The sequence below is a fragment of the Siniperca chuatsi genome, linkage group LG5, assembly GCF_020085105.1.
Source record: "Siniperca chuatsi isolate FFG_IHB_CAS linkage group LG5, ASM2008510v1, whole genome shotgun sequence".
Lineage (NCBI taxonomy): Eukaryota > Metazoa > Chordata > Actinopteri > Centrarchiformes > Sinipercidae > Siniperca > Siniperca chuatsi.
This window is the reverse complement of record NC_058046.1, coordinates 18,081,901-18,104,893: the sequence shown is the minus strand read 5'-3', so window position 1 is coordinate 18,104,893 and position 22,993 is coordinate 18,081,901. Positions and strand designations below refer to the sequence as shown.

At 40.6% G+C, this 22,993-nt stretch overlaps 3 protein-coding genes across 4 annotated transcripts; all 3 read left to right on the top strand.

The window, feature by feature from the left end:
• Nucleotides 1–725: 725 nt before the first annotated feature.
• On the top strand, nucleotides 726–6,830 carry gal3st1a (galactose-3-O-sulfotransferase 1a). Its single transcript, XM_044196859.1, has 3 exons — nucleotides 726–1,442; nucleotides 3,841–3,991; nucleotides 4,260–6,830. Exons 2-3 carry the CDS (start codon nucleotides 3,864–3,866, stop codon nucleotides 5,407–5,409), a joined length of 1,278 nt encoding a protein of 425 aa, XP_044052794.1. The 5' UTR covers nucleotides 726–1,442; nucleotides 3,841–3,863; the 3' UTR covers nucleotides 5,410–6,830.
• A 2,190-nt stretch (nucleotides 6,831–9,020) lies between these two features.
• lztr1 (leucine-zipper-like transcription regulator 1) lies at nucleotides 9,021–18,575 on the top strand. 2 transcript variants are annotated; one of them, XM_044196856.1, is made up of 19 exons: nucleotides 9,021–9,655; nucleotides 9,747–9,809; nucleotides 9,905–9,961; nucleotides 10,054–10,133; nucleotides 10,234–10,342; nucleotides 11,361–11,444; nucleotides 11,530–11,587; nucleotides 11,698–11,837; nucleotides 11,919–12,120; nucleotides 12,468–12,578; nucleotides 12,758–12,850; nucleotides 12,992–13,087; nucleotides 14,295–14,481; nucleotides 14,579–14,748; nucleotides 14,970–15,253; nucleotides 15,878–16,027; nucleotides 16,930–17,035; nucleotides 17,165–17,245; nucleotides 17,689–18,575. In XM_044196856.1, the coding sequence occupies exons 1-19, from the start codon at nucleotides 9,477–9,479 to the stop codon at nucleotides 17,803–17,805; spliced, it is 2,367 nt and encodes a 788-aa protein (XP_044052791.1). In that variant the 5' UTR covers nucleotides 9,021–9,476; the 3' UTR covers nucleotides 17,806–18,575. The 2 variants fall into 2 exon arrangements, with proteins under 2 accessions (XP_044052791.1, XP_044052790.1); XM_044196855.1 differs by having other exon boundaries at nucleotides 14,292–14,481.
• A 1,679-nt stretch (nucleotides 18,576–20,254) lies between these two features.
• cldn26 (claudin 26) lies at nucleotides 20,255–22,193 on the top strand. Its single transcript, XM_044196854.1, has one exon. It carries the CDS (start codon nucleotides 20,328–20,330, stop codon nucleotides 20,982–20,984), a length of 657 nt encoding a protein of 218 aa, XP_044052789.1. The 5' UTR covers nucleotides 20,255–20,327; the 3' UTR covers nucleotides 20,985–22,193.
• The last annotated feature ends 800 nt before the right edge of the window (nucleotides 22,194–22,993 follow it).

The following is a 22,993-nucleotide window of genomic DNA, read 5'->3' as shown; positions in this document are numbered from 1 at the left end:
ACTCACAAACGTGGAAATGCAGTATGTTCCACAAGACCCAAGAGTCCACATATTTGCAGTGTGCAGAGGCTGCGGTCACAGTGCTGCTGTTGGTGGGCCGTCTTGAATGATTTGTCCACACATGGCCAGTGGGTGTTGATGACGAAGGAGCCGAAGCCCCTCTGCCCTCTGAGATGCTGCTGTGATCGTGGTGTGCCAAAGGCCAGACCAGTCATGCTCCGCTCTTCTCAATCTCCTTATTGAGTTTGTGACACTGCCTGCCCCCTCTCACACTGATCTGCATTCCACGCACGCCCACCCAGTCCGGGTCTCAGCCTGGCACTCTGTGTGCCTGCAGGCAAAGGCACGCCCTGCTCAACAAAGCAGCAGTGTCGGGTCTGAGCATGACGAGTGTGGGATGAGCAGCACGAATCCAATGCATCTACCAGGAATCGGGGCCACAGTGTGGCGAGAGAGAGCGTTGACACGTACTTTAATGGATGAGGCGGTGTGACCACATATTGCTACATCTTGGTTAGCAGAGCCAAATAGACTGTCGCTCATGGTTGAATGTTCATTTCATTCTCTATTGAAATGTCTGTGCTGTCTTGTACAAGAGATTGTAATTGGGAATGGCAGTTTCACAAGCATAAGATGCCATTTTCACTGTATCGTAATTTACAAGTCACAGTTAAAATATTGAAAGCTTTTAATTGCATACAAATGAAAAATGGTATTACAAGCATATACACAGTATTGTCGCGCGACAATCCAGGCTGTGGAGGTTGCTCAGTTTTAGATAATTGTGCAAATAGCTGTCCTGTTTACGTTCCTGCTACAGCATGTATTATATTGCTAAATAAGCATTTCAAACAAAACAGACAGCACAGTCTTGATCAAGTGGTACAATTGGAGCCTTTGTGCTTTGGCTTTCTGCATTTGTTCTTTTTATGCTGTTTTCCACCCCTCCTATCAGCTTGCAGGTCAGACTCCAGTGTCTCCACTCAATAGCCCTCTGTATGTAGACAGAATAGGGGCTATACAGCCTCTCTCCACCCTCTTTCTTTCTCCCTCCCCTCCTTTTTTTACACTCTGATAAGTGCATGTCCCCTGACGTCACGCGTGGCTAGATGAGCCTCCCTGCAATGCTTTATCCTGCGACATCAGTTTGGAACTGAAAGTTGAGGGGGAGGTGGCAGGTAGCCGAGGCATCAGGTGTGCATGCAGAGAGAAAGAGGAGAAGAGGAGCAGCAATCAGATGAATGAGCTCCGTAGCAGTGGACATTTGATAAGGGGAGCGCGGGACTGTGCTGGGTCTATAACAGTATGTGTATCTCAAGATCAGACATAAGAACAGCTGCAGGAGGGAGATCAACTAGTAGTCATCTGGGACTGGATGCAAAGGAAGAAGACAATGCAGTTGGACAAGAAACACTTCCATTAGTTTGGATTTATGTATGAGGGTAAGAAATCCTTCTCCAGTCTTTTGATTGAATTAAGTTTCCTCTCTAAAATGATCTTATCATGTGCTTTGTAATATTGATAATGTTCTTTATCATATGTTAGAAAAACAAGATAGTCATGACATTGTTATATGTAGCAACACCTTAAGCTATGTAATCACATGAATGGAAAACAGTTCAACATAATCTTGAATCCAGTTGTGTTTACTGTTACAACAATATTATTCTTGATCTACTGAGTTCCTGTTATACCAGAACAATAAATACATCTGTCTTAGGGTGTGATGTGCAGGCATACAAAGCTCAGGGTAAATATTTTTAGGCTCAATGTGGGCTTTAACATTGTCTGAAAGAAGTTATACTACTATGCATCCTACAAGGACATACATTGACGTTACATGGTACTTCTGAAACTTAAACAATGATATCAACTAGCAAAAATAACACTGCCTTTTATTTGTCCAATAGGGTATCAGGTTTGGAGGTTATTGCAGGCAGCAGGAAATAAAATAATGTCACTTCAAATTCACTCTACATTTGAAGGCTGAACTGTTCCACCTGAACTAGCCTTCTCCTCAAATGTCTCCCAATAGAGTGGCTTCTGATGGCAGAGAGAGAGAGAGAGCTGCCTCCATAATAGCCCCTTCCTGGAGTCCAGACAAAGAGCAGAAATACCCCTTTTAGCTGTGTTTGAAGAGTAATGTTTGTATAATGCTCTGATGATAAGACTGATCCTAAAATGTAACTACAGTTCAAAGGACTGAGGCACATACAGGTCCTTGAAATCCTTGAAAATCTGTGAATTTGAGAAGGGGGGGAAATCAAGGCATTGAAAGTTTTTGAAAATAGACATAAATATCATTGAATTATACATGATTTGTAGTGACAATGACATGTTACGGGCCTTTACAGCCAGATCAACAGCTCTGTAATCTATAGCTAACAGAAGGGAAGAGGATGGCGTGATGTTGGATATGACTTACTGTTACAGTGATGGTATCAGGCCAGTATTTACAAACTTGGCTTTCAAACACTGCACTGGTAACAATCAAAATTTGATAGACATTTCCTTCTAAACCTCTCAAATTATTTAACTTAATTAACTGTTTGATGTCCAAAGTGGTTAAAAAAAATCTATTATTTCACAAAAAAGCAAAGATTAGAGAAAAGTTTGAAAAATGTTTAATCCGAATTTTGTTTTTTCTTCTTTCCTCTCCCATTATTCATCTCACGACCACTCAGATTTATCTTGTGACCCTTGTAACCCTAACCCTAACTACTGGACTAAACTACTGAACTGTATATCAATTATTTAAAAGTAGCTCCACCTCCAGCAGCTACAACAGTAATAAGGGGCCATTTTACTGCAGAAAGAGTACTTTTACTTACTTTTTTGTCTTTGAAAAAAGCAGTAAAAGCTGAGAACAATGTTGCCCCTACATATCTTTCTATCTCCTCAAACCCTGCTCTGTATTGGGGTCACATAATGCTGCAAATTCCAGGTGGTGAGTGGCACTTTGTTGCTTGTGTAGCTTAGCAGGTGGCTCCTCTTACTGCAGTCAGCAGGGGGGAATACAATATCACTTTCCACAGCAATGCATTATTTATTTTATGGGGCAGCTGAAAAACACGAGGTTGGTCATTTCAACGCGCAAGTATCTCATTTTGTAACTCGCCATTACAATTTTAACTGCACCCTGTGTTTAAAATATTTAAGTGAAATGAGGTTAACTGTGAAAAGGTGTACCTCCCTGTGTGTAAATATTATTGAGCACCTTCAATTATGGTCCACCTGATAACAGTACTGTGCTCAACACAAAAAATGACTTGGAGCTGCCATTAGTTGATCACTTTAAGTTGTTTTACCAAAATAATTGGGTGCATGACAGCATCACACAAAAACAAAACTCTAATTATTTCCCTTCCTCTCAGTCCATTGCATAACAGAATTCAGATTGCTAATTTTATTCCAATAATTTATTATTTACAGTTTCATAAAACTCAAACATGATAAGGTTGTACTGTGTTCATTACAATTTTAGACTATTGCTTTAGATGGCTTTATATTGTATAGGTGTTCATGTTATTGCGTCCACTCCAGTAGAAACCAGAGAACAAAGATTGTAATCTATAGAGTCACTTTATACTTTAATTTATCTCAGAGTAACCATCTAAATAAATCATTCAAAGTGTTGTCATTGTGTCCACAAAGCGTATCCATTAATAGCAGAGAACCTTCCAGAAACTGTCCCAATATAAAACATAGAGGTCTTGGTTTTCTTGTATCTTTAGAATAACAAAAACATGTCTGGTCAGCTGCTGGTAGAAGATGCTTAGCATGATGATGAGGATGGATATGATAATGATGATAATGAAGATGATGTTCTGTGCTTTTAAGGTAATCCTTGATTCTGCTGGACCATGACTGGCAAGCAAGGGAGGCAGTGGAGGTCCATGTGCAAAGGCCTGGTCCTGGGTACCCTCCTGACCAGCTGCATGATCCTGCTTTACTGCCTCTCCACTCCACAGATCCATTTCAGTCTACCCGAGTAAGACTCATCACACTGGTGTACATGCTTTCTGTAGAAAACATAATATAATGCATACAGTAAATCAGATGTCTTCCGCATTTGATTGACAGAAAAATAATTATTTACGTAATTTTTCAAGCAAAAATGCCAAACTTTTTATTGGTGGTTTCCAGGTTCTCAAATGCTTTTCTTTATTTTGTGTGCGACTGAACTGAAAGCAAATTTTGATCAGCATTATATCAGCACATTTATAATTTGATTGTTTTCCTTGTTTTCCTCTCTGTAGGGTTCCAGTGCCTTACTCCTGTGCCCACCGTCCATCCCAGCTCCACCCCAAACCACCCACAAACAGCTCGCAACAAACCACTGGCCAGACCTGCACCCCTAAAGTGGATATCATGTTCATGAAGACCCACAAAACAGCCAGCAGCACCTTCCTCAACATCCTTTTCCGCTTTGGAGAGAAGCACCGCCTCAAATTTGCCTTCCCTGACAGCAGAAATGACTTCTTCTATCCGTATCTTTTCCAGCGCTCCCAGGTTAAAGACTACAGACCTGGAATGTGCTTCAATGTTATCTGTAATCACATGCGCTTCAATGCACCCGAGGTGGCTAAATTGCTACCCACGGACACTTCCTACATCACTATTCTGCGAGACCCTGCAGAGCTTTTTGAGTCATCCTTCCACTACTTTGGCCGGCTGGTGCCTTTTACCTGGAAGATACCAGGTGATGACAAGCTGTCAGAGTTTCTACGTGACCCCCATTACTACTTTGATCCAGAGGGATTCAACTCTTTCTACCTCAAGAATCTGCTGTTCTTCGACTTTGGGCAGGATAACACTCTGGAGCTGGATGATCCGCAGGTAGAAGAGGGGATCAAATTCATCATTGACCGTTTTCAGCTGGTCATGTTGGTGGAATACTTTGAGGAATCACTCATCCTGCTCAAGGATGCCCTCTGCTGGGAGATGGATGACTTGCTCTTCTTCAAGCTCAACGCCCGCAAGGGATCCACTGTGTCTAAACTGACCCCTGAGCTGAGGGCCAGGGCTCTTGAGTGGAACGCTATTGACTGGAAGCTATACCAGCATTTCAACCAGACTTTCTGGAAGAAAATAGATGCATATGGACGTCGGCGGATGGCTGAGGACGTGGCAGAGCTCAGGAGACGGAACGCGGAGATGGCATCCATTTGCATTGAGGGGGGTCGTGCTGTAGAAGCTGGCAGTATCCAAGAGACAGCCATGCAGCCCTGGCAGCCCATTGGAGAGAAATCCATCATGGGCTATAACCTGAAGAAGAATGTGGACAAGGCGCATCGGAAGTTGTGCCGTAAGATGTTGATGCCAGAACTTCAGTACTTAACAGAGCTTGGAGTTAACCTGTGGATCACCAAGCTGTGGGGCCATGTCCGAGATATTATTAACTGGTGACTATGTGAGAAGAGGGGCCAATTCAACTGTATTAAAAGAAGAGGAATCTGACTGTGTGGCTGATAGAGTGAAAGGTTGAAGGTTTCTGTCACATTTCAATCTCATTTTGTTGAAATGTATCCACACTGACTTGTTTGCATTTCATATGATTGTGTGCTGTAATGTATTTGATGGGTGCTTGAGAATTTTTTTTTTGTAGACCTCACAATCTACAAATACTGAACCAGTTTACTGCACGCAGTTGAGGCCTAATATTGTTCTCTATGTCTGTGAGTCAATTTTCAAAACATTGTAATGGAGTTCAGGACTAATTTTATAAGCCCTGTAATGGAATAAAGACAAAAGTGTTGCCATCCCTGCACAGTTTTTAAGGTAGTTTGAAGACACGGAAAGAATGGTACTTCACTTTAAGCTAAATATTGTCAAACTCTTTGATGTCCAGATGAAACCCCACTAAGGGCTAAAATACAGATGTGAAGACAGTGAATGTAAGTATTACATCCCACTTTACTGTCTGTGGAGGACAAAATTAGCCATCATTCAATAAATAGCTGAGCCTTTCTAATTAATGGCAGACATTTTCACTTGTTGTAACAGGGACAGCACAGGTGCAGCACAGGTGCAACTAATAACATTAACAATCGCACCGGTCCAGGGCCCCAGAGCGGCTACGTCTAAATCACATGTAGCAATCATTATCTGCTTTTCCTGCAGTGACATGTCAAAATGTCTGTCATGAAAAAGGTCTAATAAATAATATGCAAAAAAGCAAGTAATTAAAAAGTGATTACAGCACTATGCAATCAAGAATAAAAATAATTTCCTTTCTTTGTCAGTTTTTATAGCATGTGATATATTATATATTTTTGCTTCTCCAGGGCACTTTGCAGTTGTAGCCAATTCTCCTCTTTCTCCTGATATCACAATGTTAATCCTAATAGGATTCACCCTTGCCAGGTGTTTTGGCAGGCACATTGATGATGTGGTGGGACTTTGTGTATTATGAGCCAAACATTTTTTTATTGTCAGCCAAGTAAGGTAAATCCTATCTAGAAACAGTGTTAAAGACCACCTACATGTGTTACACAGCATAGCCTGCAGAAATAAAGGAAATTAAATTGAGGAATACGTATATGTTTGTCCTCATTTATTTCTTAATTTAATGTCCATTCATACATATATTTATTTATTCTGTATTTCTATGATTTAATACTTTATCGTGTTTTGTATTTCAATATTCAGTTATTGATTCATTTACAGTATCTGTAATTTACTGATTTTGTCCTCCATACACCTCCCCATTTTTCCTGGCAATGTATGATAATCTTTTTGTTCTCAAAATAAAGTGAAAATTACATGTAATTAATATTGCATGTATTAAATGTTCTGTCGGATTCATAAAATTGACATCTGCCTCTCGATCTGTGACTGTTTATTTCATCCTTATTACTTTATGTGTAATAAGTATCAAAATTGGTCCTGGTTTATTGTGTATGAATGTATATGACATCCCAACATCTTTGAATAAGTTGAAAAAATATCTCATATTAAAATTATGGATCATGATATAAACCAGCAGTTCTTGAGTAAGTAAACCAGTGTTGGCAGGGGCCACTGGGAATGAACAAATATAAGAGGATTGTTAAAATTATTCTGGGACGCAGGTAATACACGACGCATCCGCAGGTAATACACCAAAGTGGCAAAGACGGATTAGCGAGGACCTGCTGACCCATTTATTAATTATTTAAAAATAAAACATGAAAAGGTCCAAGGAGGGGTGAGTATTTCTTATGAAATGTATAATCACAACAATAAAACACTGTGTTGATACTAGGATAATATATATACACACACAGTTATAACAAAGTCCAAGTTTGATCCTGTACACTTTCACAGACAGGTGGGTCTGTTCATTGAGCAACTTTAAAAGAATCGTATAATTTTAAGAGACAAATTGGATTTCAGTGTTATCTTTAGCATTATGTGGCCTGCTTGATTGAGCCAAGTCATTCATATAAATACCAAGAAGGTGTGTGCAGTAGAAGGCCATATACCAACAATGATAGTAGGTAGTCATAGTAGAAAAGGCACAGGTGTTACTCATAACATTAATGATGACTCTGCTCTATTCAAGTGACCCAGTAAGCCATTACAGTGTATCAGTCATCATTAAATCCTCCCTGATTTTCATCATTAATTCTATTATTTACACATGTACTTTTCCTACTGTGACACGTCAAAATGTCTTCTGTGAAAAAGGGCCTATACAAATGGTGCCTCATATAAATATGTGTGCATCTTCACTGCAGTTTTGTTTAGTTTGTTAGACCTTTTTCACAGCAGACATTTTAACTTGTCATAGCGGGAATAACACAGGTGGCACCAATAACGTTAATGGTGGCTGAGTTCAATATATTTCCTATGAAGTCAGTCCAGCATGTACAGTAACAGGGTTTAGAATTGGAGCAGTAAATTGCATGCAGACATTAATATGTTATTAGCTACACCTGTGCTGTTCTTATCAATACATGTCAAAATGTCTGCTATGAATGAGGTATTGACATTCCATGCCATTGATTTTCATGTAGATGGTTCATGAAAATTAAAGAAATAATAGTAAGATTAAGGAAACAAAAATTTGAGAAAATACAATGGCTGCAGTGTGAGATGACATTATTTTGTTTTGGTTTATTGGCTATTTGTCTGACATGAGCTTTAGTGAGCTCAGTAAAAACATTGGTTGTTTGTGTGCTTGGAGAGGGAGTCAGAACGTTAAAGATCCCCCTCAAGTTTCTACATCACACTTGTATAAGTTGCAAATTGGACCAGGATTGACTTCCAAATGACTTGTGATGTCACAAATCATGCTCGTAGGTCCACCCCTTAAAATCAGATTTTCAGTAAGCACAAAGAAACTTTCCACTTTCAGCAGATGAATGTGAAAACAGTCTAGATATACGTCAAACATGTACACACACACAAACACTCATACAAATGGTATGCTTCATTTATGTCCCTGGATGACTAAACTGATCAGAAGATACATTATAAATGCCAAATACAGAAAAGTACATTCAGTACCACTTTCTAATAAAACACCATTTATAACGGGTTTATTAGTTACTTTATTACTAATGCCTTTATCAGTGCTAAATAAACACAGAGCAGTTATAAGCCATTATTAAGAATTACTTTTAAAATCCCTCTGGCTATATGGAGCTGCAGAGCACTGGACCAAAAGCCATGTATTAACTAATAGAGTATAAAAATTTACAACTGCAGACTCGATAGATTATTGTAAAAAAAAAAAAAAAACTTTGTTAGTGACTCACATGTAGATTTTCAGATTATTCTAGTTTGTCTGACAGACTAGTTCATTAGAAAATGAGAAACTTTTATCAACATTTAGCCTATAACTGGTGACCTGGTGGCTTATTGGAAAATGGGAACTTTCTGACCTTTTAATGCCTTACCGACATTTGTAACATTAAAAACTATTATACTTAGAAGATACACTGTGATTAAAGCCTATGAGGGTTAAATACATTTGTGGTTAAATGTCCTTTAGTACCTTTTTTTATTTTTTTATCTTACAGGAAATGAAGTACTCACTCCCACTTGGGGGCGCGGTTGTCCGACTGTGCTCTTTAATGACAGCACTCTTGTTAGTTTAACGTTAGTTTTTGTGGCTAATTCCTTGCTGCGAACTCATTCACTTAGTATATACACTAGCTGAAGTATTGAATCGGATAAAGCAGATATTTTAGTGTAACGTTAACTTTTTATTCGCTGTAACTGTTAGCTGTTGCTTGTTTTGCAGCTTAGCAGTAGCAGAAGGCTAGCTAGCAGGGCTAGAGTTAGCTATGCGGCTAATGTTAGTTTTTAGCATCGCTAGTTGCTAACTGTTAGCTGGAAGACCATTATCCTTTAACGTAAATACAGCAGACTTTAGTTTTATCTACACGGGCAGTACCAGTGCCAGACACGTTAGCTCTCACGCTGGAGGACTGACATTAACGATGGCGTTTTCTGTGGACGTCCCCGCAGATGAGTGGCCTTGAGAAATGATTCAGTTGGATGACTTAGCAACAATGTCCTGTAAATCAACCAAAGTGGCCCCAAGTGTTGATTTCGACCACAGTTGCTCCGACAGCGTGGAATATTTGACGCTTAATTTTGGCCCTTTTGAGACTGTTCATCGTTGGAGAAGACTCCCTCCATGTGATGAGTTTGTTGGTGCAAGGTAACATGTTGACAGATGAGTAGGTGCAGCTTTCTCTGACTTCACTGGCTAAATCCTCTCGTTCACCCTGCACTTAATTTACTCTGTTTAGGCGCAGTAAGCACACAGTTGTGGCATACAGGGATGCCATTTACGTGTTTGGGGGAGACAATGGGTGAGTAGTACTGGATAGTGACCGGCATTTTTCCGATAACGTTATTCTTACTGTCCACTACATCACATGCACTTATATTTTGTGTCAACTTATAGGAAAAACATGTTGAACGACTTGCTCCGCTTTGATGTGAAGGACTGCTCATGGTGTCGGTAAGATTGCAGCAGTGCACCATACATGACAAAATAAAAGACATATAGGCTGTGCAATATGACTTATTGCCTGTGAACGATATTCATGACAGAGCCTTCACCACTGGAACTCCACCTGCTCCGAGATATCACCATTCAGCTGTTGTCTATGGCAGCAGCATGTTTGTTTTTGGTAACTTTTTTACACCTATGTTCATCATAATCAAATGTTCATTCTACACATTTTAAACAGGTGATATTAATGCTATAATGCTTGACTTCATATTTTTCAGGGGGCTACACTGGAGACATCTACTCAAACTCAAACCTGAAAAACAAAAATGACCTTTTTGAATACAAGTTTGCAACAGGGCAGTGGACTGAATGGAAAGTGGAGGGGAGGTAATGTATTTTTAAAGATGTTTAAAGACAGAATAAGTAGGATTTGTCAGTTGCTGTTTGTAAACAGATGATTCAAAGTTGGCCCCTCTTCTCCAGCTCAGAGCGAGACCTAGAGAATCAATGAAGAGAGGGAGCGGCATTAGCAAGAACAAAGCAGTGAATCAGAGAAATAAAACGTTATTTTCTGATTATTTCATGGTGGGTTACATTCTAAAGCATAAATAAAATTGCCCGCACTTCGCACAACCCTGCGGGAAGGAGCCAGCTTCATCCTGTCTGCTGCTCTGCCTGTGTGTGTTGCTCAGCCCCGCCCTCGGTCAAACAGACACACAGACCTGCAGCTCTTACCTATCTCCACACTTGGGTTTTAGCGCTGTGTCAGCACTGGAGATACATCCATGACACACAGTGAGCAGAGGAGAGAGATGGAGACAGCAATGTAACCTGCTTGCTACGTTTTTATAGAGTCCCGACCTTATTGGCTGGGGGCTACACACCACTGCCCAAAGGTTGATGCCCAGAAGTGTCCCAAACACAGCAAATTAAGAAACTAAGAAAATACAGGCAGAGGGCAGGGTCTCTGCAGATACAGACACCACCACACACTTCTAGTGGATCATACTGACGATTGAGAGGGATTATTTTTGTATGAGTCTATACTAAGATCCTACTTCTTCTGCCTTTTTAAGTTGTGTGTCTAGGATATATTATGACTTGTTTCAAAGCAAAGCCATTTGGTGTTTTCTCTCCATGTGTCTGTTTTTCAGTTTTTTGCAAGATTTTTTGTTCATTGCAAGATTGTTAACTTATAGTTAACAATCTTGTATAGTATCTTAGTGTATTCTTATAGCTGGAAACAACCATTTTTGAATGTGTGGGGGCATAACATCTATGTGGAAATCAGTTTAAACCAACCTGTTCCTTTTCAAAAGTTGGGGTGTTTTTGGTGTGAATCTATAAAAACCGAAAACAGTAGGATATCAGAATTCAGCCCTGCTGTCTTTTGTCTCTGTTTCAGCTTGCCAGTGGCTAGGTCTGCACACGGGGCCACAGTCTATAGTGATAAACTGTGGATATTTGCTGGCTATGATGGGAATGCCAGGTATGTTTGGCCTTTATTTGCTTCTGTCACAGTTGACACATTGTTTTTTGCATATAATATTGACAAATATTTTCCCCATGTGCAGGCTGAATGACATGTGGACCATCAGTCTGCAAGATCGAGAACATGCGTGTTGGGAGGAGGCCAGTATAATACATTTCAATATACTATAACCAGAAGAACATTGAGAGCCGAACACACACCAACCCTGTACTAATGTTAATGTCTCTGTCTCTTCCTTCGTGTCAATCAGATCGATCAGAGTGGTGAGATTCCTCCATCTTGCTGCAACTTCCCTGTAGCTGTATGCAGGGACAAAATGTTTGTGTTTTCTGGTCAGAGTGGAGCCAAGATCACCAACAACCTCTTCCAGTTTGAGTTCAAGGGCCACATGTGAGTACACCCTTTGACCTCAGTCACTCGACCTGTAGTTGCCAGTGTAACATGAGACCAATCATTACTCCATCTTCTCAGGTGGACACGCATCCCGACCGAACACTTACTGCGGGGCTCCCCTCCACCTCCCCAGAGACGTTATGGCCACACTATGGTTGCCTTTGACCGCCACCTCTATGTATTTGGAGGTGCTGCTGACAACACTCTACCCAACGAACTACACTGCTACGATGTGGACTCTCAGACCTGGGAGGTGATCCACCCCAGCCTGGACAGTGAGGTATGAACCAACAATGGATTTACAAAGAACTGTGTCAGTAGACAATAGAAGTGGTTGATTGATATCACATATGTTTTTGCCGACTGGCTGAATTATAAAACAAGAACATGTTGGTCCTAACTTATCACCCCTACTGTAATATCCCTTGTTTTTTGTAACTGCAGCTGTTTAGTCAGACTAAATATGTGTATAAAACTATATAAAATATGTTTAAAGTGCTCTCCTTTTCACTTTTGAGTTCAGCTATTCTTCATTCAACATTGTAGGGGAGATTCTGCATTTTATTGTTAAAACTTCCTTACACTTTAAGTTCAAAAGCTGTATTTCCTCTGTCCCTTCCTCCTCAGATGCCCAGTGGGAGACTCTTCCATGCTGCTGCTGTGATTCAAGATGCCATGTACATCTTTGGAGGAACTGTGGACAACAATGTGCGCAGTGGGGAGATGTACAGATTCCAGGTTAGTTAAACAATTGTTGAAATATACAAGCACTTGATCTAAATATTTTGCATCATTTGGACACTGGTCAAAAGCCTTTCCTGTATAAAGAAAAGATTATGGACTCTGTATACTTGAAACGTCAAGCTTGTTTGGGGAGTAGTTATGCACCTCTTAAAAATATTATTTTCTTCTTGCAGTTCTCCTGCTACCCAAAGTGTACTCTCCATGAGGACTATGGCAAACTGTGGGAGAATCGTCAGTTCTGTGATGTAGAGTTTATTTTGGGCGAGGTGGGTTTTCATGGTCGTCATGTGATACTGGAAGGTTAAGCTTCTAAACTACTGATTAAAATTACATGGTGACTTTCATATTATTCATATTATTAACTAAGATGATTTTTCCATCTGTTTGACTCCTTGTGTTGTTTACAGAGGGAGCAGAGAGTCTTGGGGCATATTGCTATAGTGACTGCAAGATGTCGGTGGCTGCGGAAGAAAATCCTGCAGGCTTGGGATAGGCAGCGACAGGTCAGAGCTGTGCAGCAAGTACACTTCATTTCCTCTGAGACAAGGGAAGACTATCGGTGTTGTCAGAAGAAATCTATACACATGAAACGTTTGATAAGAAAAATCAGGCAGAGGCATTTATAGGTCATTTCACTCAACCATCACACAGACTGGAAGACCAGGAACACACAAATTCAAACAATATCATGAAATGAAGATAATCAAATTCCCGTGATCTACTCTGATATCACAATACTGATATTGTGTTGACATAAGTCCCAGCTCCTGTGTCATCTTTCAAATGTCAAACAGCCATAAAAACTGATCTAATTGCTGGATCCCACCGGGCACAGCTACGGTGCGTTCCGGCTGCAATGTGGCCGCCAGCGCTGATCGTGGCCATTCTAGACAATATGAATGCGCTGCAGCGCGATCCAGAAGCGGCTCTCTGCTCTGCTCCGCGGTGAATACGTGGCAAGTCTATTTTTGACAGAATCCGTGTCAAGCTGCACAGAGCAAATCTCACCAGGCAGGAAGTCAGACACAGAAATGACCAAGTCAACTACGCCGGGTAGGCAAACTGCTCTGCTTCTGAAACGCTCCCGGTGGGTAATGAAGGCGCTTGGAGGATGGAACAAAACCGGCTCGCAGGCACAATGTTATAGCGCCGTGGAATCCCGGCGTTAGGTTAAACTGGCAGAAAGCAGAAGAGTTAAGTCCAAATGAACTGTTCTAATTAGGGGTCAGTATTACAATATTATTCCCACATTAATTGCCCCACAACTATTGAATGGGCGCATAAGGGGAAATCAAGGGATAATTTCCAGTATCAGTTCCACAATCACAGTTTTAAAAAAATTACCAACTCAATGCTGACCTTACATCCCTAAACCCACTAAATGATAAAAGAAATTACATGCACAGAGTGCTTCACATGAAAATAGACATAGAATGAACATAAAAACAGGGACAGAATGCCATAATTTATCCAAAGACATTACCACAATTAATTTTACTGCAAAGTGCCATGAATTGTGGCAGTCAGTATATGGTGTATATTTACACAAAAAGTACATGTACAACAGGGTGATACAGTGTAGAACAGATCGTTTTTAGCTAAATCAGAATTTGTGCATTAGAGCTGGTAGAAGCACTCTGTTTGCTATGTACACATGTATATTTAAATTGTACAAAGTGTTACATAATCTGCTGTCTTTGTGTGCAGAAGGCTAAACAGGAGAGCAGCGAGGAAAGTGACGAAGGGACATTTGGAGGCCCGAGGGATATCCCAGCAGGCAACAGGCCATCAGGCACACAGCCGATGCTAGAGGTATCCATCAGGGAAGCGGAGGCCCAGCCTTTTGAAGTCTTAATGCAGTTCCTCTACACAGACAAGATCCAGTACCCACGCAGAGGTACCTATCTCTTCATGTCTTCATAGTCTTTAGATTGTAACTGCAGAAATAGACAAGAAAGACTGACAATTTGTCCTTTCCTTGCTTGTTTCCATAGGTCATGTCCAGGATGTTCTTCTAATCATGGATGTATACAAACTGGCCCTTAGTTTTAAGCTTTCCCGCCTGGAGCAGCTGTGTGTGCAGTACATCGAGGCATCTGTCGACCTGCAGAACGTCCTCAGTGTTTGTGAAAATGCCAACAAGCTGCAACTGGACCAACTCAAGGTACTTCTGAATAACTGTTCAGACTAATTTAACACCAGCTGCAAATCTCGTTTTTACTGCCCTCCAGTGGTTGAAGTTCAGGGTGTCAGTACGATACATTTTATACTTTGAACCAAACAAGGTCAGTAAAATAGTGCTCTGCAGCTTTGTGTTACCTTACTTTTTAAAAACAGAGATGCTGAGGAAAGTCATTCATGCTATCAAATGATTTCATTCTCCAGGAACATTGCCTTAATTTTGTGGTGAAAGAGTCGCACTTCAACCAGGTGATCATGACGAAGGAGTTTGAACATCTGTCCACCCCACTGATTGTGGAGATAGTGCGACGAAAGCAGCAGCCTCCTCCCAGGTTGTACTCAGACCAGCCTGTGGACATCGGGACCTCCTTGGTCCAGGACATGAAGGCTTACCTGGAGGGAGGCGGCCTGGAGTTCTGCGACATTGTCCTGCTGTTAGACGGACACCCACGACCTGCTCATAAAGCCATTCTGGCAGCCCGATCCAGGTAGAGACAGCACTGGTTTTATCTGCTTTGCACATACAGCAGCTAGAGCAAGTTATCAGACCCCTGACTTTTTGTACATTTTTTTATTTGAAATTTTCTCCCTACAATTGAATGTTTTTAGAAGCTGCCTCTTAATGTCAAAAGAGAAAAAAACACATCCACCCTAACTACTCAAGCAGGTTTAACTCTCAATGGCAAACATTTGCCATCTTTAGGTTTTAATGAAACAATTATAAGGCATTTTCCTTTGCTGTCATTTACTTTTGTGTTGTGATCCAAGATTTAACAATAATTTCATATTTATAACAATATTTAATATGATTATTTTACTTTATTTTTTAGTAATAAAATAAAATAAAAATATAAAAAAAAACATATAAAATTTTTTAATGGGCATGACGTGTGTGGTATAAATGTTCGTTTGTTTTTGGTTGTAAAGAGTAGAAGATAAGAAAGTAAACCAGTCACCGCCAAGAAATGCATTTTGCATCATCATCGGATTAATTTGCAAACATTTTAGGGAGGTGATTCATTTTTCTTATCATTGTATTTAGACAGGCTGAAATGGACCATGGTGTCTCTGACTATCTCTCACTTTTTAACATTTCCATTTTTACTCCTCAGTTACTTTGAGGCGATGTTTCGCTCCTTCATGCCCGAGGATGGTCAGGTTAATATCTCCATTGGTGAGATGGTTCCAAGTAAGCAGGCCTTTGAGTCCATGCTGCGTTATATCTACTATGGCGACGTCAACATGCCTCCAGAGGATTCCCTGTATCCTTCTCAGATTCAAACTACTTTATATTCATTCACCATATTAAAAGTCTTTCCCAGGCAGAGCCCGCTGTAATGACAAAATTGAAAACATCTTATAAACATTTTTGCAAATTTAATGAAAAGAAATTATGAAAGAGGCCACATCCTTTGATGAAGGCAGCCCATGAAATGGGACACGGCTTCTGCTCTTCTCAACAGTAACAGAGAGGAATGTGGTGGCGTTAAAGGTGGAATGAAAAACTCGTAACCACGATGGCTGAGTGTGATAAGCTGAGAGACCTGTCAATCAAGGCAAACACACTCAAAACATATTTCTCTTATAGCTTTGATATCTTCTCTTCTGTTGAGACCCTAACTTATTGTGGAAAAATGCATTGATTATTTCTACAGAGAAGTTAGGGAATGTTGGCATAAGATTAAAAACAAGTTGTGTTTAGGTGAGATAGATGAATTTAGGTATACCTTTTGTAAATGGTTATGTTTTAGAATAAGACGTGTTTGAGGTTAAGTAAGGGTTTGACATGGTTAAGATTAAGGTAAAAGTAATGTCATCGGGATCCATAAAAACGCTAGAGTCAGCATTTAGTGGCCATTATTGGAACTACATCGTAATGGACTTATTTTCTGCCATTGTGGTCACTGCTTTCACAAGATACTATGCAAGGAACGAACACTTTTACTTCTTTCATTAGCATCACAACCGTCTTTTGCTGTGTTTATGTTCAATGTTAAAGTTCCCTATGGGTTACATGTAATGAGCAAATACTCTACTGTCTAACGCCCATAAAGGTTCTGTGCAAAGTTAAAAGTGAGAACATGGGTGGTCAAAATGCACAAAAGCTTGCTATTCAGCAAAATGAAAATCACAAAAAAAAAATTCCTTGACCTGTGACAAACAGCTATCTGTTTGCTGCACCATACTACTACGGGTTTTCAAACAACAGGCTGCAGGCCTACTGTAAGCAGAATCTGGAGATGAACGTCACTGTGGAGAATGTCTTGCAGGTATTTATGTTTTCGCCTGAGGGTGAGCAGTGACCTAATTTGGCAATGTTGTCCCATACTTGAAGATTTCTTTTATGCCGAGTGAATCATTTCCTCACTCACTTCTCCCTCAATATTTCCCCTCTTCAGATTCTTGAGGCAGCTGATAAGACCCAGGCTCTGGACATGAAGAAGCACTGCCTGCACATTATTGTCCACCAGTTCATAAAGGTGGGTGGGCTTGTATCCGGCGCCCTGGGGGTTTGCTGCCCACTCTCTGCAGCTGAGCTAACCCTGTAGGCCCGTCTTCATTGCGGGAGATTGACACCTTTGGCCTCCTAGTGGATCACCTTACATCTTCTGTGTAGAGAGAAGACTGTTTACAGCCCGGCCGGCTGTACAAGCACCTCATCACATAACGTTGAGGGTCATAGTGCCACTCTGATTATTGTTTGTTATTCAAAGAAACAGCGAAGCACTCAATTCACCCTCTTTCGCTGGAGTGTTAGCTCTGTTGTTAGTGTTTTTCTTTTAAGCTTCTTTCTTTTTATCTTCATTCTTCATGCATGAGCAATCAAGTGCTGCTTATTCCTCATTTTACTCTGTTTGACTCATTGTCTTGTCTTAATTTATGGCTCATTTTTTTCATTTTTTGCTCTCCTCCCCTCCCAAAGGTATCCAAGCTCCCCAACCTGCGGTCTCTCAGCCAGCTGCTGCTGTTGGACATCATTGAGTCACTAGCTACACACATATCAGACAAACAGTGTGCTGAGATGGGCTCCGACATTTAGGATGACGCCAAGAGCAGGGCTCTTTTCTCCTCTCACAGAAGCCATACATCTCTGCTCCACCTACTTCTTAGTCATTCCCTCCTCCCAACACGCAGTACTTTCCTTTATGTTGGACCTCGCATGTTTCGACCCCCATACGGTAGATGCCTTTTTATCCATTCAGTATACAATTGTTCTTGAAACCAGATTCTAGCTCAGTTACAATTGTTAAAAGGTCTAAAAATTCCCTTTTGTGTTTAGTAATTTATTTATTTTGATTACAGAGAAGAAAACGTCTGCAAGGTTTTATTCTGCTCATTATTGCTGCTGCATTTTTTTAATAGATATGCAGTGGACTGTAATAATTCATACTTGTGACACTATAGAAGTGTTGCCCTCAGCTGTCTTGTTTTAAGTTATCTGCTCAGATACTTAATCAAAATATACTATAAAATGGAATATTTATCTATAAATCTGTATTTATCACTTGTATTATTCTCAGCTCTGACACCGTTAGCAAGCCTGGATTATATGTTGTAAGGAATCAAGGTCATTATATGAAAATAATTAGAATGTATGTCTGTCTCAAAGCTATTTGTTTTGTTTACTGCTATTGTCATTAGCATTACAAAAGATGTGTGCCAATCACCTCTTACCATTACTAACAGACAAGATGTCTTTATTCATACAATATAGCAATGTGTATTTAGTGACATCAGTATGCTGTTATTAAATATTTACCCACACGGGTTTCATGTATGAAAAGCCTTAATAAATCTCATACAAAATTAGTCATGTTGTACTGAGTCTCTTGTACCTCTTGTGAAATGCAGAATCTGCATTTCTCATGCACCAGTCTCTCATTTTCTTCGAGCTCCCAATGTGCCTCTTTGTCTGTTTTGAGTAAACTGCCTTAATATGTAATTAAAGTTTTTGCACAACCATCCTTTAGCAGTTATCAGTAAACAGTCAAATGTGCCTAAAGTTGGGTGAGGATTCCTATGGAGGCCCAGTATTCATGTTAAAAGATGTTTAGGCCCTGCAGTGGGTAGCAGGCTGTGCCGTCATAAATCTACTGAACACTCTGACAGGTGACACCTAACTTACCTTTAAGCTGCCTTTAATCCTACTTTCACCCACGCAAAGAGCAGATACCTTGCGTCTAAACTACAGTACTGTGGCCATCCCCACTTGGCCCGCTCAGTAGTCAAGCCATCATCCCTGCTTTGTGATATTTATGATAGCTTGGATTTAAAACTGCATGTCTCAAAGTAAGCATCTTAAAGATATATGTTTTAAAAGTCAGAACTGATAGGGTTTCTTCCGAAAGTCTATAATTACAGCAGTATTCACAAATATTCTTATATTGAATACCAGCACAAATGTGAAATTCTTACACAGATCCTTGCCATAAACTAAAGCCATTGTAACCTACACACTGAAAAAACTGAAGCGTAATCCTTGACCTTTCGTCAAATTAGCCTTGTCCTTCAGGGGTTTCAGTTTGCACAGATCTATGGATGATAAGGTCAGACAAAGTCTCCTTGGTTTGAGAGGGTGAATTACTTCAGTTCTGCTAGGTTTTGCACTTGCAAAGATTTTAATTTACTCAGTGAAAATGTAATAGGCTCATTGTATTGTATAAATCATCTTACAAGTTACAAGTTCTTTTACAGTAGTCAAGACAGCCAGGCCAACCCTAACCCCAAACACATTCAAACTACATTAAGTATGACTTGAATAAAATGGACAGACTGTAAGAAAATGTTGCATTTTGGGAATGATTGAGGCTTTTTGGCCGTTTTATTTTGAAGTTATATAGTACATTTTGTTCATGGGATTGAGAAAAAAAAGTTAGATTGAATTAGCTGCCAGTTGTACTGCAAGATCTGTAAAGACTCTTAGTGGAATTCACAGTGTTGGACTCTTTTGGACTCTGTTGTAAGTACTGTTGCAGTGAGTACAAAGTGCTATTCATAGTCCAGATATCTGAGACACCTGGCAAATCAAATTTCCTGAGTGTAAATGTCTTAACTGAAATAATGCCCACATCTCATCAGTGACATCAGTGAAACAATTAATCTGAAATCATTCCAACTTTAAAAGATGGACTGAATTTCACAGCTACGCAGAAACAGGTCATTATAGTCATGCCTGGGGTAGCTTTTAATTCTTCTTTTTGTGTGTATACCCCCCCCCCCCATGCTTGCTCATGTTTCATTCATTTAAGTACACTTGTGCACACACACAGCCTAGAATCCCACTGGACATATCTGGTTTCATCTATAAACAGAGTTCATTGTTCACTGTGATGATATTGAACACTGAAACAAAACAGTATGTCTGTTGTCATGCCACAGTCCTTGATTATCTCCTACTTATCAGGTGCATTTTATTAAGGAGGCTGAATAAGTGGGTTGGCCGGGTTGGTCATGCTACCTCAGCAGGTGGGACGGGCTACAGAGCCACTCCGGATCTCCCAACCTGTTACATAGACCTGCACAGGAATCTCAGCACAGAGTGCGTATGTGGAGAGGCAGAAGATGGTTTTTCTAACAACTACAATTATGCAAAGGACTGCACTCTTTGTGACGTTTGGGGGTTTGGTCACTTCTCTGATCACCACCTTCCTTCCACTGTGGAAGACGATGAACTCTGACCTGAACGAAGTGGAGAACTGGTACTCTGGATTATGGCACACTTGCCTCTACACCGAGGAGGTGGGGGTTCAGTGTAAGGCTTACGAGTCCATCCTGGGACTGCCGATGGACCTGCAGATCTCCAGGGTGCTCATGTCGGTGTCTATAGGCACTGGAGGTTTAGCTCTGCTGGCTGCCTTCCCAGGACTGGAGGGGGTCGAGATGTGTGTGCGGCAGCCTGGCCTGAAGAGACGGTTGCTCATCCTCAGCGGGGTGCTGTCCTGGGTGTCGGGGCTCACCACTCTGGCTCCTGTCTCTTTTGTGGCCTACACAACAGTGGTGGACTTCTGGGACGAGGGTTTTCCTGATGTGATGCCACGGTGGGAGTATGGAGAGGCGATGTTCTCTGGATGGTTTGGAGGTTTGGCTCTGGTCATTGGAGGGACTCTCTTCTTTGTAGCTGTGTGCATGGGGGACTTCGACCAGAGGCCACCAAGTGTTCCAAACAGCCCGCAGGTGAAGCACAGGACAAAGCACTACCTGAAGACAGAGGTGTTATAGACTTCTTATTGTCAAATGTGTCATTGCACGTTCATGTACTTCATATGCAGGCCTGTCAGATTGTAGACTTGAGTGATGAGATACTGACATTACTTGTGAAATACTTAAGTAGCTTTATTTGTGTGACAGTGACAAGAATAACATTTCTGACTAAATTATCATGAAAGCTATACAGAGGTTTGTGTTTTATTTGTTTATTTCTAGTTACTGAAAGTATCAAACACCTATCTGTAATTTCAGTTTCTGATTAATAGAGAGATTTTCCTCATCAGGTTTTCACAAACTATTAAAGTAATGTGAGATAATAAGCAGCTGCAGTAGTGTTTATTACTTTAAAGTTAAAAGGATAGGAAGGCTTTATTTACCAGTGGATATGCCAATAATGCACATAAAACTTATCTTAGAATAAGAGTAGAAATACCACGACAGAATAATAATAACTTACATCTAGTGTGGTGCAATGCCAATGTATTTCAGACCAGTTAATTCTGATTCTGGTTCTTACTGTTATATTACCAGTGACCAAATTGATTGACTGGTCTTTTAATTTAAGGAGTACTGATTATACAAAATCAAACTTACTATTGTTCTCCGATGCTGATGGTACACCAGTAATGTTTGAAAATCAGGCTTCAGATGAGAAACAAAGAAAACATATGTTTTGTACATATGTGAACATACTTGTGATTTAGAGGTTTAGATTTTAGAGGTTAGTTTGAAGAGTAAAATTTGGATAAACGTTCATCATTGTAGCTTCTAAACAAATGTGCTAGATGAAGAAAGTATCATCATTAGGACCAAATTTAGTGTAAAATATGACAAAAACAACAATAACCTAAATGTTAAGTACATGAAGATGTATAGCAGTACACTAAGTAAATAGCTACGCTCCAGCCCCATGGTTGGCTGGTCTCCCCAGCCAATCTGAACAAGCATGGAAATGTCCAACATTAGTGGTGCACAGGGTCTGTGAACCCACTGCCAGGGCAGGAGTGTATAGTTGCATTCCAGTGCTGCAGCTCTTCTGTGTTAAATTTCGTTTCGGGGAGGGAATTGGCACCACCAGCTCCTCTTAGTCCTTAATACACTAGCTTTGGTATACTGCTGTATGTTGTGATGATTAGACCTGATGTGGACATGTTTTGTCAGTTCTTTGGATGTCACAACAAATCGCGAAATGATACAGAATAAATTACACAAATCAGTTTGTATCATATCAAGCTGTGTCTTGATTGTGTTCAACATGTTCATTTGCTTAACCAACACTCTGTTTAGCTCTAACAGTCAGGTTGAATCTACCATAATAACAGCTGACATTAATATTTTGGCAGGCTATGATTTGATATTTTTTCTTATGAATGATTCATTCACGTCTCTTGCCTCTCTCTTAATCTGGGCTTTTGGATGCTGCTGCTCTCTCTGGCCCCTGCAGAAGAGAGTCCCCCTGTAATTCAATTAGTAATCTGAGTGATGTATCGGTGATGTAAGGCGGCCCTTCCTGCTCCGTAGGAGAGCCTGATCAGTCATCTCGTTGTACATGTGCACGCCGCCCACCCCTGCCTTCCACTCAAACATGCTTTTACAAGTGCATGAACACAGGCAGAGAGCAACACAAACATACTGACAGTGGAGCACATGTGCACGTGTCAGCTGTCAGCACACTGTAGAGACACAGTGGAAATCTCTTTTATCTTTTTCATTTGGACCCATTCTGAAACCAGTAAGGGTTGTTGATGCTGCATCCTGATCATCATCCTGTGTCAATGCTGTCATTATTTCCATAGAAATGAATCTCAGGTGAATGACCTTGCCCCAGCAGTTATTTAAAGGGGAGGCACAGTTCCTCCCACAGTGGGAGCATAAGGAATGGAAATATCTTGGGAGCTCATTTCTATAAGACTCAGTATACCTTTTAATCCTGCCCCGAAAGTGGGATTTACTGCACCAACTGCACTTTCACTCTTTCTCCCTCTGCTGCACACACTGAAAGACGTGTAACACACACATGC